The 17,962-nt window shown below is 36.4% G+C and overlaps 1 protein-coding gene across 4 annotated transcripts in view; it reads right to left on the bottom strand.

Annotated features, from left to right (window-relative positions):
* The window catches only part of RDX (radixin), a 94,388-nt gene that overhangs the window by 39,332 nt on the left and 37,094 nt on the right, over positions 1 to 17,962 (bottom strand). For all 4 annotated transcript variants that reach the window (XM_017883249.1, XM_017883247.1, XM_017883248.1 and 1 more), the window contains 5 exons: positions 16,731 to 16,814; positions 16,388 to 16,534; positions 13,907 to 14,003; positions 12,550 to 12,713; positions 6,156 to 6,286 (listed from right to left, as the gene is read on the bottom strand). In XM_017883249.1, coding sequence (XP_017738738.1) covers positions 6,156 to 6,286; positions 12,550 to 12,713; positions 13,907 to 14,003; positions 16,388 to 16,534; positions 16,731 to 16,814 — 623 coding nt within the window. The remainder of the gene's footprint in view (positions 1 to 6,155; positions 6,287 to 12,549; positions 12,714 to 13,906; positions 14,004 to 16,387; positions 16,535 to 16,730; positions 16,815 to 17,962) is intronic.

Raw genomic sequence — 17,962 nt, 5'->3', positions numbered from 1 at the left:
TACTTGGGAGGCTGAGGTAGGAGAATCGCTTGAACCCGGGAGGCAGAGGTTGCAGTGACCCAAGATTGCACCATCACACTCCAGCCTGGGGGACAAGAGCAAGACTTTGTCTCAAAAAATAAAAAATAAAATAAAAAAAATTGTTTTAAAAGCCAAAACCTCAATGCTTTATTTTCTCTCATAATAAAACATAATAAAATTGTTTCTGTTCTATGAGGCAAAAGAGAAATAAGTCTGGGTTACAAAGTTAAATTTTGAAACATTCCCCAATATTCATTTTATCAGCTTTTGTAATAAAGGTCCATTTGAAAATGACAGATAAGGCATAGTATTTTGTGGTATATTAAGAATTGTATAAAAGTGTAAGTTTTTGGCCGGGTGCGGTGGCTCAAGCCTGTAATCCCAGCACTTTGGGAGGCTGAGACGGGCAGATCACGAGGTCAGGAGATCGAGACCATCCTGGCTAACACGGTAAAACCCCGTCTCTACTAGAAAATACAAAAAACTAGCTGGGCGAGGTGGCGGGCGCCTGTAGTCCCAGCTACTCAGGAGGCTGAGGCAGGAGAATGGCGTGAACCCGGGAGGCGGAGCTTGCAGTGAGCTGAGATCCGGCCACTGCACTCCAGCCTGGGCGACAGAGCGAGACTCCGTCTCAAAAAAAAAAAAAAAAAAGTGTAAGTTTTAAAAAACATTTAAAATGAACTCTGAAAACATCAGGTCTACTCTAGTCTCTTCTAAAAAAGGAAGGTTTTTAACAGTCATATATTCCATAAATGGTTTCTGCTGTTTCCTCTCCAATTAACTGAGTTAATACAGGAGTCAGCAAACTATGGCTCATGGAGTAAACCCAATCTAATGCTTTTTTTTTTGGTAAATTAAGTTTTACTGGAACATAGCCACCCTCATTTGTTTAGGTATTATAGTACACGGCTGCTTTCACACTGCAATAGTAGAGCTGAATAGTTGGGACAGAGACCTTGTGGTCTGAAAAGCATGACATACTTATCATCACTGGTAATCAAGAAAATAACTACAGACAAAGTATCCTAATCCAAAAATCTGAACTCCAAATTACTCCAAAATCCTAAATTTTTTGAGCATTTGCATGACACTCAAAGGGAATGCTTACTGACAGCATTTCAGATTTTGGAATCTTGAATGAGGGATGCTTAACCAGTAAGTATAATGCAAATATTCCCAAATTTAAAAAAAAAAAAAAAAAAGAAACCTGAAATCTAAAACACCTCTGGTCCCAAGTATTTCAGATAAGGGTTACTCAACCTGTATATTCACTATATATGCACCAGAATGGCTTACAAAACCAAACCCTAACAATAAACTAGTGGAACAAGTGGTAAGGGCATAGAGGAAACGTACTTTCAATCATTAGTAACAGGAATAAAAACTGATCCATGGCTGGGTACAGTGGCTCAGGCCTGTAATCCAGCAATTTCAGAGGCCAAGGCAGGCAGATCGCTTAAGGCCAGGAGTTGGAGACCAGCCTGGCCAACAAGGTATAACCCTGTCTCTACTAAAAATATAAAAATTAGCCGAGCGTGGTGGTGCACACCTGTAATCCCAGCTACTCGGGAGGCTGAGGCATGGGAATTGCTTGAACCTCGGAGACTGAGGCTGCAGTGAACTGGGATCATGCCACTGCACTCCAGCCTGCGTGACAGAGCAAGACACTGTCTCAGAAAAAAACAAAACAAAAGGGACACATGCAATATGCATGTCCAAAAAGCACATGGAAAGACACTCAATGTCACCAGGTATTAGAGATATGCAATAAAAACTAAGATACCACTTCACACCCAATAAGATTACTATAACCCAGAAGACAAACATTAACAAGTATTGGTGAAATGTGGAGAAATCAAACTTGCTGGTGGGCATGTAATATGGTACAGTCACTTTAGAAACCAATGTGGCAGTTCCTCAAAAAGTTAAACACAGTTATCTCATGACCCAGCAATTCCACTCCTTCGGTATACACCCGAAAGAAACGAAGACATATGAAAAACAAAAACCTACACAACAAATGTTCATAACAGCATTAGTCACCTTAGTCAAATAGTGGAAACAATCAAAAACACCAGATTTCAAACAAATAAATAAAATATACCATATCCATAAAATGAGTTCGAGACCAGCCTGACCAACATGGTGAAACTCCGTCTCTACTAAATATACAAAAATTAGCTGGGTGTGGTGGCAGGTGCCTGTAATTCCAGCTACTCAGGAGGCTGAGGCAGAAGAATTGCTTGAACCTGGGAGGTGGAGGTTGCAGTGAGCCGAGATCACGCCATTTTGCACTCTAACCTGGGGCAACAGAGCGAGACTCCGTCTCAAAAAAAAAAAAAGAAAAATAGAGTGGAGTGCTGATAAATGCCACAATATGAACGAACCTTTAAAATGTTATATTAAACAAAAGAAGCCAGTCACAAAAGATCACATTTTGCATGATTCCATTCATATGATTGTCTAGAACAGACAAGTCTTTAGAGAAAGATTAGTGGTTGTCTAGAGCAAAGGGAAGGGGTATTGAGAAGAAATGGGAGAGACTGCTAATGGGTATGGGATTTCTTTTTGGAATAATGAAAATGTTCTAAAATTGACTACAGTGATAGCTGTACAACTTTGTGAATACATTAAAAACCCTTAAAACCCTTAAACTGCATACTTCAAATGGGTAATTACATGGTATGTAAATTATAAGCTATATCTCAACAAAGCTATTAGAAAACGATAAACAAAACTAAGCTCTATATGATGGTATAAGTCAGAATGACAGAAATCACATTTGAGGTTAAAAGAAAAAGAGAAAAGGAGACTCTGAGGGCAGATAATTTCTCTATCATGTTCAGGGCACTTACAGGAATAAATTCACTTTGTAAAAATTGAGCCTCATACTTGAGAAATATGTATATTACTCTCTCTCTATTCAATGATTTTTTTTTTGGAGACAGTCTTGTTCTGTCATCCAGGCAGAAGTGCAGTAGTGCAGTCTTGGCTCACTGCCAACTCTGCCTCCTGGGTTCAAGTGATTCTCCTGCCTCAGCCTCCCTAGTAGCTGGGATTACAGACACCCACTAATTTTGTATTTTCAGTAGAGATGGGGTTTCACCATGTTGGCCAGGCTGGTCTTGAACTCCTGACTTCAAGTGATCTGCCCGCCTCAGTCTCCTACAGTGCTGGGATTACAGGCATGAGACACCACGCCTGGCCAAATTTTTGCTTTTTAAAAAATACAACTATAAGGCTGGGTGCAATGGCTCATGCCTATAATCCCAGCACTTTGGGACACCAATGCAGGAGAATCACTTGAGCCCAGGAGTTTGAGGCTATAGTAAGCCTTGATCACACCACTGCACTCCACCCTGTGCAACAGAAAAAGACCCTGATTAATTATGAGACCCTGATTAATCATTAATTAATGATTCACTTAAAATAATGACTTCAAATTTAAAAATTTAAATAAAATTACAGTAAGTATAAAAAAGTTTCTTCTTAAATAAAAAATTACAAATTGGTCTATTAAATCACGACTTAGATATGGCCAAAGTTACTGAATTTGTATGAGAATTAGCATAAATTACAAGACAATCGTGCAGACTTTAGGACAGCCTGGGCAAGCTTTATTAGAAGAAATTTTTTAAAAATTGGATGTCCTTTGCCTTAAGATGACTGATTTGAAATTATCTTGGTAGGAATGCTCTATATTCTTTCTTCTATTCTTTCTTCTTTATATTCTCTAGTGCTTCTTAACTTGTAAATCATTAACATTTTTATTATATACCCTAAATGAGATTGAAAGATTTAGTAAATAGCTATTTTCTCCAGAAAACATATCAATGATAAAGTGCCATGATTTAATATTTTCTTTAAAATCAGATCAGTAATGTTTTTAAACTTTAACATACTTCAGTACAATCCACATTTTTTACAGCATTCTTCCTCTAGGAGCATTGCCTATACTATTCACATGGCACTTAGCACACATTATCTCACTTTATTAATATGTTTATGTATGTATTTCTGTCAATTACAGGCTTTACTCCCATCTATGCTAAATCTTCGTATTCCTAGAATGCAGCACAAAGTAGGAACACTTCATAAATGTCTTTTCTGATCGATTTTTTTTTAAAAAGGTACCTAGGGTGGCAGAAACAGCACCAAGTGCAATTCAGGAAACGAGTTCTGCCCCTGAGTTGTGGTTTGAAAACAAATGCTTTACTACCCTTGGGCATTGAGCTGAATTAGTTTCTAGGGCTTTCATGGCTCTGAGAAATGAGTCTTCCAATGAGTGAGAATAAAACCTAGGTTATTACTAACTATTTATTCTCCTAGAAGTATTTTTCTAATTCTCTTGGAATTGAAATGATCAGTCAGCTTGTGCATTTATAGCAATTTTTGTGGCTTTCCCCTCTAGCTACTCTCCCTTACAATCATTCTACTCATTGCTCAAGAGTATGTCTCCACCACAGCAGGCTGGTGTTAGAAATCAAAATATATCTTAAATAAGACTAAAGACTGAGTATCCCTAATCCAAAAAATCTGAAATCTGAAATGCTCCAAAATCTAAAACTTTTTTTTTTTTGAGACGGAGTCTCGCTCTGTCGCCCGGGCTGGAGTGCAGTGGCCGGTTCTCAGCTCACTGCAAGCTCCGCCTCCCGGGTTTACGCCATTCTCCTGCCTCAGCCTCCCAGTAGCTGGGACTACAGGAGCCCGCCACCTCGCCCGGCTAGTTTTTTGTAATTTTTTTAGTAGAGACGGGGTTTCACAGTGTTAGCCAGGATGGTCTCGATCTCCTGACCTCGTGATCCGCCCGTCTCGGCCTCCCAAAGTGCTGGGATTACAGGCTTGAGCCACCGCGCCCAGCCCAATCTAAAACTTTTTAAGCACCAACATGACATTCAAAGAAAATGCCCAGGGTCACGCACGGTGGCCCACGCCTGTAATCCCAATACTTTAGGAGGCCTAGGCGGTGGATCACTTGAAGTCAGGAGGTCAAGACCAGTCTGGCCAACATGGCGAAACCCTCTCTCTACTAAAAATACAAAAATTAGCTGGGCCTGGTGGAGTATGCCTGTAATACCAGCTACTTGGGAGGCTCAGGCAGGAGAACAGCTTGAACCCGGAAGGCAGGGTTGCAGCGAGCCGAGATCACGCCACTGTACTTCAGCACGGATGACAGAGCAAGACTGTGTCTCTCAAAAAAAAAAGCTGAGATTTTGGATTTTCAGATTTGAAATGCTCAATAGGACAATGCAAACATCCCAAAATTGGAATACTTCTGTTCCCAAGCATTAAACAAGGGATATTCAATCCGTGTTGGCTATTTCCAACAGAACTGAATAGCTTGTTTTACCAACTGCAGGAAAGCAGGTTATTAAATAGAGCTTTTATAAATAGTGTAGACTTCATGTTACCTCTGAGAGCTTGCTGCTTAGAGAAGAGAAAAACATTTTATTCATGCAATACTTTTTTTTCTTGCTTTCTCCACTATTTGCTGAGTGAAAGTAGTATATCCTAAAGTTACTTAATATAAACCACATATTATAAATCCAGTGTATCCTTTCTATATACAGTAGCACTTTGGTTATATATTGCCTAAGAAGTAAGTTCTTCCAAACATATTACCAAAAACAAACAAACAAAAAAACACATCTCTGTGTTGTGTATTTTCTAGTAGAATAAAATAAAACCTTTTTAGGAAATGAGTTCCAAAAAAGTTCATATAGTCAGAATAGCTTAAATTACTTTAAATTACTTAAATGCCTTATTTATACAGCCATAAAGCATTGCATATTTTTGTTTAAAGGCCATAATGTATTGGATATGTGTTTTCTGTTTATAGAGCCCATATATACAGCCATTTACAATTATTTAAGAATACATATGAAAAATATTTGCATGTTTAAAATAAAAAACTAAGAAAATATTTGCGTGTTTAAGAGAAACATCAGCACTATATTAAATGAATCTGTCTTCGTGAAACATGTTTATGAAGTGATTCTACTAAGTATTAATTTGGCAATTAAATACACAATTGTCCTATATAACAAATAAGGTGTAAGAGTAGTAAAAAAAATACCACTATCTGACAACAGAGCAATAATAATTTTAATCCATTCTCAAAAAGAAGCTTTTACCTTTCTGGGCTTTAATTGTCTGCTCTTCAATTTGCTTCAGACGTTCCATTAGCTCTTCCTTTTCACGTTCTATTCTTTCCTTTTCCTTTTCTGCTATTTCTCTTTTCTTCTTTTCATTCTCTAATTGTGCCCTTAAAAGGAATTGCAATTGCTGTTACAAACTAATAGAAATATTATTCATGTGATGGAATACTACTCTGCCATAAAAAGGAACAAAATAATGTCTTCTGCAGCAACTTGGATGAAAGTGAAGGCCATGATTCTAAGTGAAGTAACTCAGAACACACAAATGCCATATGTTCTCACTTATAAAGTGGAAGCAAAGCTATGAGGATGCAAAGACAGAGTAATATAATCAACTTTGGGGACTTGAGAGGGAATGGTTGGGAGTGGGGTGAGGGACAAAAGACTACATATTGGGTATAGTGTACACTGCTCAAGTTACAGGTGCGCTAAAATCTCAGAATTCACCATGATAGAACCCATTCATGTAACCAAAAGCCACCTACACTCCAAAAACTATTGAAATAAAATAGTAATAACTGGAAATATTATTCACGTGAACCCTAAGAACTAACTGAATCGACTAAGAAGAAACGACAGCATAAATATTTTAACAGAGTTTTCATTGTATTATACTTGTGTTCAAAATAGTATATATAGTTAAAAGTACAGGACTACAACATACATACACTCATGTATGTATATAATGTGCTGGGTTCCAATGTATTACTTATTGTGGGTTCACGATAAAGACCACTGAGACTATTTTTTAAAAATATTAAAAACTTAAAGACATTTAGGAACATCTTCAAAGGATGAGTTTACAAAACTGCTAGTAAAGTATAACTGTCAAATATATCCCTATGTATAGAACATGCTTATATGGCACACTTTAGTGGGGGAAAAATTAGATTTACCATTTGCATATGGGATGAACTCTGACAACAAATTAAATGTCAGCACCAAAAGAGTTAACCACACAGTTGCCATGCCCCCCAAAAATGCCATCTTTAGATTAACAGGAGCCCTCCACTGGGGAAATAATAAAGGACTGAAGGGAGCAAACAAAGGCATGTATCTTACAACAGGGAGGGCAACAATTTTCAATCATTAAAAACGAATTAATCCAAGTTAGTTTCTTGGGTAGTACCCATTTATGCCTAGATACAAGATGACAAATCAATTTCACTTCCTTTCACAATTCCATTAGAATGATAGTAGGTGGCTAATGATCTTAAAAAATATCATCAGAGCTCAGTGGGAAAAATGCCTTGATCATTTAGCTGCATCTGCCACGGGCCTGATGAGAGTGTTTCTTTTAAATAATACTGCCAAATTCATTCATCAAACATCTACCAAGAGACTACCATGGGTCAGAATCTATGTTGGGGGCCAAAAATATAAATAGAAATGAAAGTCACATGGGGAAACTCTTATCAGACAATATTGTTTACTTAAGTTGAATCAATATTCAAATCACTACTTTAATAACTTAAAAAATCAATTATGATTCCATCTCTGAAACTTACCTGAGTATGCTTTAATGTTCCACAAAAAGACAGCATTGCCAGCTGCTGTCAATTCTGAATTTCAAGCACAAAACCCTGTAGTTTCTCAAGTTGTAGTCTCTGATAAACTTATCAGCAAAGTTTTGCTATCAAAGATTTCTCCCTTATTTATAAACCTAAATTTTAAAATTCCTGCAGCTCCTAGATACCCATTTGCCCCTAAAACAGAAAGAGAGCTCCCCTTTGGGGCAAACAAATAGAGGTGTCACAAGTCAGCAAGAGGTCAGACACTGATGGTGACCTCCTAGTGCACCAAGTCAAAACATGAAGGGTCACCACACCTCACTGCTAGTTTAATGAATCCTCCCACCATTTAGGAATCTAGAGGGGCTGGGCATGGTGGTTCATGCCTAAGATCCCACCACACCGGGAGGCAAAGGTAGGAAGACTGCTTGAGGTTAGGAGTTCAAGACCAGGGCAACATAGCGAGACCTCATCTCTTCTAAAAATAAGAATAAAAAATTAGCCAGGCATGGTGGTGTGTACCCATAGTCCTGGTTACTCAGGAGGCAAAGATGGGAGGATCACTTGTGCCCAGGAGGTCAACGTTGCAGTGAGCTATGATCACGCCACTGTGCTCCAGCCTGGCAGGCAACTGAGCAAGACCCTACCAAATAAAAAACAAAAAAACTAGGGCCTGGTGGTCATTCATGCAAGGGAAGCTCCATCTCTGTTCTGTAGTTCCCTATGCCTATGAGGTACTTTCTCAACAGCAAGGAGGAAGAGCCAATAACTATTCCTAACCCCAGTACTTGGGCTTACTCTGCAGGACATTCACCTCTTTCTCTTCATCCTATTTCAATTGATAAAGCATATACAGGCAAAGAGATTTAAGGAGTTACAAGCTTCCACACTTCTCAAAGACATGAGTTTAAGGGAAAGTTTGTGTTTCCCAATCTCTCCGGGCAAAAGAAAGGCCCGGTGGCCCCCACAGCGGCTGCTGACCTTTCTGTATTCTTCAGATAGCTAAAACATCAGGCTTTGTATGAAAGCTAAAGAAGCAAAAGCACAGTACTTTTCAAGTAATTGCTAGTATGGCCAAAAGCTATTCTTTTCCATGCCAGGTTGTCTGCCACCCTAGGATGTTGATTAGACTACCCAACCACTCCCCCAGCCTCTATGCAATCACATACAGTTCTGCCACAGTTCCCAAGCCAACTATCTTCCCCCTACTCCTTTCCCAAAGTCCCAAGACAATTCTCGAGGACTTACACTGCAAACCAGATCTCAACCAGAAGGCTACCATCATATTCCACCAACTAAGAGCCTCTCAGATCCAGCTTTGGCATATATGGCCCTTTCTGGAGATGGATGTGCTGGTTTTATTTACCTTTTCCCTATTGATGTTTCATTTGTTCTTCAGGGATGGAGGTGAAGGAGATATGGAAGCACAAAAAGAGAATCAAGATAATCTGGCCACATGCAAGTTGGGATTGGGAGGGGGTGGTGAATGGTCTTCCTATTGAAAAATGCAGTAAGTATATAGCAGATACTTAACCTGATAATAATATTTAAAACATGTTGTAGTTTACTGTACTCTGTGAGGCTCGTATCTCACATTTTACAAGAATCCTACCCTGACTATAGCCATCTCCAGCCAACACTTCATTCAAATAATTCAAATGCCTTCAACCCTTTACATTACTCAGTGATACCTAGTTTTTGTAGGCCTGTCTTGTCTCCTTTACAAAACAAGAAAATCTTGCTGCTCCCCCAAATGCTGTTCATTTGAGAGGACCTCACTGGCCCATAGGCACATCACAAATATTTTTATCTCTACATATTCATCTATACTGGCTGCTTCTTCTGAACATATCTCTCCCTCTCTCTAACCTTCAAGCCTTAGTCCCACTTTCCTCACAAAGTCTTTTGTGATTATTCTACCAATAGATGAGGATATTTTTATTTGGAGTTTGGGTTTGAAAACACTCATTTCAACGCAGTTGTTCTATTTCAAGGACATAAATAACATTAATAAACTATTATTCCTTGTATTAACATGCAAAAAATTACTTTAGAATACCTTCCTTTTAAAGATCAAGCGGGTTCAATTACATTTTCTTCCGTGAATATTAAAACATATCCAACTTAGTTTATAATAATATTAGGAATTACTATAATGTCTACTTTTTATTATATCGGGTACTTTGCTAAATGCCTGTATACCACTGTCATGCTTTCTTACGAAAACCCTTGAAGGTAAAAATATTATTTTCATATCAACAGCAAGGAAACACAGGCTCAAAATTACCTGTTTGATGAGTGTTAGGAGAGTAGTCAACTCAGATTTATCTAGTTCCAAAGCCTGTGTTCTTTGTATGACACTAGCCAGCCTTGATGCAGAATCTCCCACAGCTAACCTACAATTGGTGCCTGGGTATGTAACTCTAAACTGTAAACTTGGGGCTTTCAGTTTTTACATGTAGAAACAATTTTAGCCATACAAAACGTGCAAAATTATGAGTCATAATTCAATTTGGATGCAAATAATTTAAGAGCAAAGACTACATGTAATAACCACCCATCGTGTATAAGGTCATTTTCATTGCCAAAAAAACCCCCAAAGTTATGAAAATTATAGGGAATAAATATAGCCAAATATACCAAAGTATTGTAGGGAAAGAGGTCTCTTTGCTACTCTTTCCCAACTATTGTTCTTCCCCAAGAGAGTCTACCAGCACAGGCAGCATACCTCTGAGCATTCTCCCAGGTATGTCTGCTGGCTACTTTGCCAGTGGGCTTAATCCAAATTGTTTCCACACATACAGTTGCCATTTCTCTCTCTCTGACCCATAAAGCAGGGAATAAATGACTCAGCATGTCATTTCTGAAAGACTGCAAATTCCTAGGTGACCAGAATAATGTATCTCCTAGGCATTCAAACTGAATAAAAGTTACTGAATTGCAACTGAGTATAAAGCAGCCAATAAATGCTTACTAATGAAGAACGCTAACATTTATCAGGGCTATGGATTATCGTGCCAAGAAAGAACCTTAAGTCTTCCACTTCCATCTAAGCCTTAGAGTAACTAAAATATAGCACCATTACCAAATGATACTAAGTAAACACACTACCTGTACTAGAAGCCATACAGTACTCCTCTATAAGCCATGAAATAGAGGACATATAAATATAGTAAGTTGAGAATGTAAATAACATACCAACATTATGAATGAGCAGAACAGTTAGGCATAATACAGAGTGATGAGTATGAGATACAGGAACTGTACAAAAAGTAATTCCTCATTTATCTCATGCTAGAAGACCTTAAAGAGACAGTGAAAGCTTTAAGATGATTTTTAAAAATTAAGTAGAAACTGGCTGGACGCGGTGGCTCCCGCCTGTAATCCCGGCACTTTGGGAGGTCGAGGCAGGCAGATCACAAGGTCAGGAGTTCGAGACCAGTCTGACCAACATGGAGAAACTTCGTCTCTACTTAAAAAAAAAAAAAAATTAAGTAGAAACTAAAAGAAGTCTTCCCTTTGACAGAGCAAATGCAAGGCTATGATGGATAAGAATGTACTGTATAGAAAGTAAAGCCCAATAAAGAGTATTTTTAAAAAGCATTTAAGATTAGAACCACAATGTAATGCTAAAGCACATGACCACAATAAAAAAGGCCAGAGCCCGTCAAAGTTAACAACCCAACTCATTGCCTTTTTTTTTTTTTTTTTTAAGAGAAAGGATCTTACTATGTTGCATGTTGCCTGTTGCCCCAATTGTCTTCAAACTCCTGTGCTCAAGCAATCCTCCTGCCTCAGCCTCCCAAGCAACTGGGACTACAGGCACATGCCACCATGCTCAGCTCACCAACTTAGTATCTTTAATAGTGGGATCAGTAATTACTGACAAGCTTCATACCCATATAAAAAATGTTTTGTTATGTGGTTAACTTCTCTAAGGCAGATAATTTGAGTTAATATTACAAAATAGGTAAAAATCAATAAAATCTCTTAATTCCACAGAACAGTTGTTGAATAAGAAAAAAAAATCATTCAATATAAAACCTAAAAATATAGTAGCAAAATGGTATCTAGCAGATGGCTTCCTTAATTACTAGATACAAAGTACCTTATATCCAATATTTAAAATATGTATGTTTAGGGCTCTTCAATTTTTTTTAAGGACCTACTCTATTTCTAAAACTATCACGTTGTTCCATAAAGATTTATGCAATACAGGTTAACTTTAGTTTGGCCTCTAAATTTTTTCAATAAAGCACAAAGTTGAAATTAATCTAAAACCAGATTTGGGAATAAATGTTACTGGACCCAGTAATCTGATTCCAGGGTTGATATGAATTTTATTCACTATCATTCAATTTTAAAAATTATCAATCTAATATATTTAACTGTTTCCTTTTTAAGTCTAAGAGAAACAGAGTTAAAAAGATGAGGGTCTTTGGCAGGGAGTACTGACGTTACCCTACTTGGACATTTCAGTTGTGTTCTACAATGTCACTGACATTGTTTCAAAGTTAAATATTCAGCACACTCTTACCCTGAAAAAATTAAGAAATACAAGTCACAAGTAAAACAATTTTGAAAATTTCAAACTACTATACCTAAAACAATGTCTATCAGTGAAAAGCAAGAAATGAGTCACAAAAAGCTATTTTCTCCAAGATATCTGTCAAAGATTTCTAACTTGAAAAGTATACATACTTGTGTTAAAGGATAGAGTGATAGTACTGTCTTTGAATTTTAATATAATGAAAATACTAAAAAATACAAATTTAAGGTACATTTAAAAAGCTGAGCAGTCTTAAATTTTAGATAGTTTACTCCTATCAATTAAAAGTGAAAGGTCAAAAACTCCATACCTTTCCAACTGCTTCTGATGTTTCTCCTCCCTAGCCTGAGCCTTCATCTGTTGAACTTCAATAGTATCAGGCTTCCTTCTTCGCATGTATAGTTCATGGTTTCCCATACATAAGGCCAAAATCCGCTTATTGATTCTCAGACGAGGTGCATAAAAAACAAAATCCTAAACATAAAGTATTCTGAATTTAAAATCTTCCTGAAGGATACTGTCTCTCAGAACAATCTGTACTAAATTTTAACATGAGGTATGAACTTTAATGTCATATTACATATAGTTTAGAAATCAAGAAATCATACAATTTCATAACTCCCAGTGTGTATGACATACTTTCACGTAACTGGTTCCTCACCTTTTCATATCCTACTAGTTTTGTGAAGAGGCTAATATTCTTATCCTTGCAATACATTAAATGTCATTTATTCCTTTTCGTTCTCCAAAGTAACTATGAGTACCTGTTCCTTATACGCCATTTGCCATTAATGTCAAAATTGGTTCTTCGTTCATGGCTGTAGAGTTTTTTTTAACCTAGAATTGGTTTTTTTTTTTGGTTTGTTTTTTTTGAGACAGAATCTCACTGTCACCCAGGCTGGAGCGCAGTGGTGCAATCTCAGTGCACTCCAACCTCTGCCTCTGGGGTTCAAGCAATTCTCATGCCTCAGCCTCCCGAGTAGCTGGGACTACAGGCATGCGCCACTACATCTGGCTAATATTTGTATTTTCAGTAGAGATGAGGTTTTACCACGTTGGCCAGGCTGGTCTCGAACTCCTCACCTCAGGTGATCTGCCACTCTCAAGCCTCCCAAAGTGCTGGGATTATGGGCCTGAACCATTGCACCCAGCCTGTTCTCCTTACTTTTATCTTTCCAATAACTAACAGGGTTAGGATACTAGAGTATACTTGACATTAGAGGAACTTTAAAAATCTATTTAAATGAAAAGATTTCTTAAGTTAAAAGTTTCAAGATACAAAAATACAAAGCTCATAAAGCAAAAATGTATAAACGAAGTTAATTTAGAACAGGGCTACCTCTACTAAATTCTAGTCACCAATGAAGAAATGCTTTAAAACTGCTTCTTAGGAATGGTGATGTTTTCATTAGCCTAATAAATATTGCCCATTTATAACTGAATCTCAAATAAAATAAAATTCTAATATTTACATCTTACTTTAAAAAATTAAAGCTCTGAATTTTTATTAACATATATTATTTCGTCACTGGGAAAGCCGACCTATGGAAAGAGAGTGTTCCTCAGAAGCATTTTAATAAATGAACACTGTTATTCTTCAAGTGATATCATGGGCAAGTAGCAGATGCTAAACAGTTAATACACAAAACATTAAAGAAATTACTTACAGGTGCCTTTTTGTCGATTGGCTTTATAACAAATTTTTTGTCATTAAATGAAATATTTCTGATTTCACTCCAGGGAAAACCAATTTTAGGTGTTAACCTTAAAAAATGAGAGCATCTCCTTAATTAAAGGCAGGAAACAAATGAATAAAATTCCTGTTTAGGACCTAAACTGTCTGAATGACCAATCTTAAGAGTTCCAGATTTTCAAAATGTATTAACTAATTCATAACTACTGTTGACCTTATATTTTAAGGGGAAAATTGATAAATCACATAAAACAAATAACTGTCCAAAGATTTCATAAAGGTGTCATGAACCTTAAAAGCAGTATATTTTCCTAAAATTATCTTAAAAAACTACCTGGTGACCCGAATGTAGAACTGAGACTCTCGGGGTTTGAACTAGCTGTTCGTTTTATATTCTGTTTGGATTCAAGCTACAACTACAGTTTAAATATGTGTAAGAAGGGGGCAGAAAAAAAAAAAGGCCTTTATACCTTCTCATGTGAATTATGGGCAAGTTACTGAAAGAAAAAAAAAAAAAAAAAAAGTACTTCCTTCCTGTCGTTTAATTTGAAAATGTCTGGATATTCATGAATATACTAAAATATTTAATTTTCAGTATATTTGAAAGAATCTTATGGTATATAAATTATATCTCAACTTAAAAATTTTAAACACTCACATACATAAATATTTGCATAAATGGTAGAGATGGCATTTAAACTCTTGAGACTATACATAGCAGCTGCCTCCTTTTTACCACTCTACACACAAAGACATACGGAATCATATTGGAATAAGTGATTTTATTTCTGCCTTTTCATGTATTTTACTGTTTCAGACTACCCACCAAACCCATCACTATTGTCCTACTGTCCTAATAACTAAGACTGAGAAATGATTTCGACACCCATACTAGCCAGAAGACATCTTTTAGCCAGGCTTCTGACAACATGGCATGAATTATTACCTATTTATATTCCTTTTAGTTCTCAAGCAGAATAGGTATTGCAGCACAGCAAAGTCTTTACTACGTAAAACATTCTTTACTCAATATGCATGTGTTATACTGCCCTCTCCTGGCCCCTGATATAAGTCAAAGTAAGCTGCTTAAAACGAAGACTGCAGGAATGCAACATAGTATTTTAGGTAACACTATGCTACATTTATATGCTACTTTGAAAAATTCTAAAGCAACTGCCTCATATAATTCTCACAACAATCTTGTGAGGTAAGCCTGGAAGCTAATACAATAACATTTTTAACATTTAAAAAAAATTGCTCCAATATGTGCCTGAACAACAACCACCAAAAAAATGAAGAAGCCAGGCACAGTGGCTCCTGCCTGTAATCTCAGCACTGGAGAAGGCAGAGGCGGGAGGATTGCTAGAGGCCAGGGGTTCAAGACCAGCCTGGGCAACATAGCAAGATCCCATTCTCTAAAACAAAAAAGAAAGATTCAGTTCACAAAAATTAGTCTTGAAGTCATTTTCCTTTTCAAAATTTCTCTTCTGAATGACATAACATTCTAACTTGCTTTGTAATAAAACATGAGAAGATATTAGGGTAAAAAATAGTAAAATGCTCTTGTTTGGAATAACATATGCTTTGAAAGTAGTATTTTATTAGATATCTGTAATAATAAAAACTAAAATTCTGGAGCCAACCTAGAATAAAGAATAATGCCTCAGGAAAAGGTATTAATTACTGGCATACACTTGGATGCTTATGTGGTATGGTAAATAAATTAAAGTCTAAGACAACTGTAGTTTTAATCCTGAAAAGAGTCTGATGTATTTTATATTGCATGTGCATGTGTATAATATACTGTCTCTATATAGTATTTACCCATGTATTTATATAGCACATATATAATATGTATATGTAAATGTTATATATAATATTGATGAATTACATGCATATAATAAAAAATATTCGGTAAATTTCAAGATATAATTACAGTGTTCAATATGCATAATACAGGGATATTCTATTGTATTAATGTCCAAACATATTCAAAACAATTCCTATATATAAATGTTCAAAAAAATCCTTTAAGATATAACAGACATATTTATTGAATTCATTCTCTCATTGCTCCTGATTTCTTATGTATGTTCAATTTCAACCTATTTGTCAAGCATAATAGCATTTTACAGAATTATTTCTCATCTGTCGAGAGAGCAAATTTTAATTAAGTTACTAGACATAACTCACAAGAGCTAAAGCAGCACAATACAATTAAAAGCAAATCATCTCATTTGATAAATACACTGAAAAGTAAAACTCAGAAACTGCAAGGTGATAAGAAAATGGAGATAAAATATCTACAAGTCTATGTAGCATTAACTAACCTTTTAGTTTACAAATAGTAGTAAGGGTAATCAAGAGAAGAAACTACTCTGAAAAACAAGACATAAGATTAAAGTCATTTAGACCACTAACAATGACTAGTTCGCTATGCAACTAATTTACTTACTTGTCATCATGCTCATAAATATTCAGACCCAAAGCATCAACACCTAGCCACAATTCAGTTCCCTTTTTATTTTTTATTTCAAAATAGTTGACTCCATACATTTCTAGATCTTGTGCAATCTTCAGGTATTCCATCATAGAATCCTCCCTGGTGAAATAAAACTAAATGTAATATATTTAAGTAGGAGCATATCAAACTAAAGTTGCAAAATACCTGGAATTAAAATAAGTACTTTACAAAAGTCAAATACTCTTTTGCAAATAATGTAATAATAATGAATGTAATGACATGAAATTAATTTGAGGGGGAAAAAAAAAACCATAGAAAATAGCTACCCAAATACCTTAACATTCCTCTATGTTCTTCATGCCAGTTCTGTATTCTTTCTTCCCACTGTTCTTTTGTTAGTTTGTGTTGTTCCAATACACTAAAAGGACCAAAAAAAAAACCCCATTATAATGACTTTATGATTCAAAAGCATACACTTAGTAGAGAATCCTTTCAGTAACTTGACTGTGGTAGTTGTCAGACAAATTAATAAACATGACGAAATTGCATAGAACTAAATTACATACACACACAAATGAGTGCAAGTAAAACTGATACAATCTGAATAAAGTGGCTAGATTGTATCAATGTCAATATCTTGTTTGTAGTATTGTACTGTAGTTACACAAGATGTTACTATCAGGGAAGGCTGGGAGAAGGTTACTAGGGATCTCTCTTAAAACTGCATCAGAATAATCAGTAATTATCTCAAAGTTAAAAGTTTCCAGGATCCTTAAATTCTCTGGAATAATACTTGCTCCAAAAAGTGATTATAAAGATAGCTTCTAGGAATCCAAATATTTCAAAGGAATAAAACATTAAATAAAAAAATGGCTCATTGATAACAGAAAAAGTAAAGACCAGACTGAAAACCAGAATTCTTGGGCCCTAATTCTTCCTTTATGTATTTACTTTTTTGCTACTAATTTTGTTGTTTTAGGTAGGTAATACTTTCAATTAAAAAGTAGAGTAAAAAGTCATACTCCAGTCCAATACTCCCCAAATAACTTGTTTTTGTATCCTTCCAGTGTTCTTAATTCAAACGTGAGCAAACACAAACATTCTTTTTTTTTTCTTTTTTTTCGAGATGGAGTCTCACTCTGTTGCCCAGGGACAATCTCAGCTCACTGCAACCTGTTTCCTGGGTTCAAGTGATTCTCCTGTCTCAGCTTCCCAAGTAGCTGGGATTACAGACGTGCGCCACGATGCTCTCAGCCTCCCGTGTAGCTGGGATTACAGGTGTGCGCCATGATGCCTGGCTAATTTTTCTCTTTTTTTGGTATTTTTAGTAGAGACAGGGTTTCGCCAAGTTAGCCAGGTTGGTCTTGAATTCCTGACCTCAAGTGATCCACCTGCCTTGGCCTCCCAAAATGCTGGGATTACAGGTGTGAGCCACCATGCCCAGTCAAATACAAATATTATATTCCACTACTACTATTTTAACACCAAATCAGCAAAGTCAACATGCTTGTAAGTTACCTACTATGCACACTACAGATTATGATTTCTATTCTCTTTGGCTCATAT

This window comes from Rhinopithecus bieti, unplaced genomic scaffold (assembly GCF_001698545.2).
Source record: "Rhinopithecus bieti isolate Rb0 unplaced genomic scaffold, ASM169854v2 scaffold_11964, whole genome shotgun sequence".
Classification (NCBI taxonomy): Eukaryota; Metazoa; Chordata; class Mammalia; order Primates; family Cercopithecidae; genus Rhinopithecus; species Rhinopithecus bieti.
Note: the sequence above shows the minus strand (reverse complement) of the source record. Positions and strands in the feature narration are given on the sequence as shown.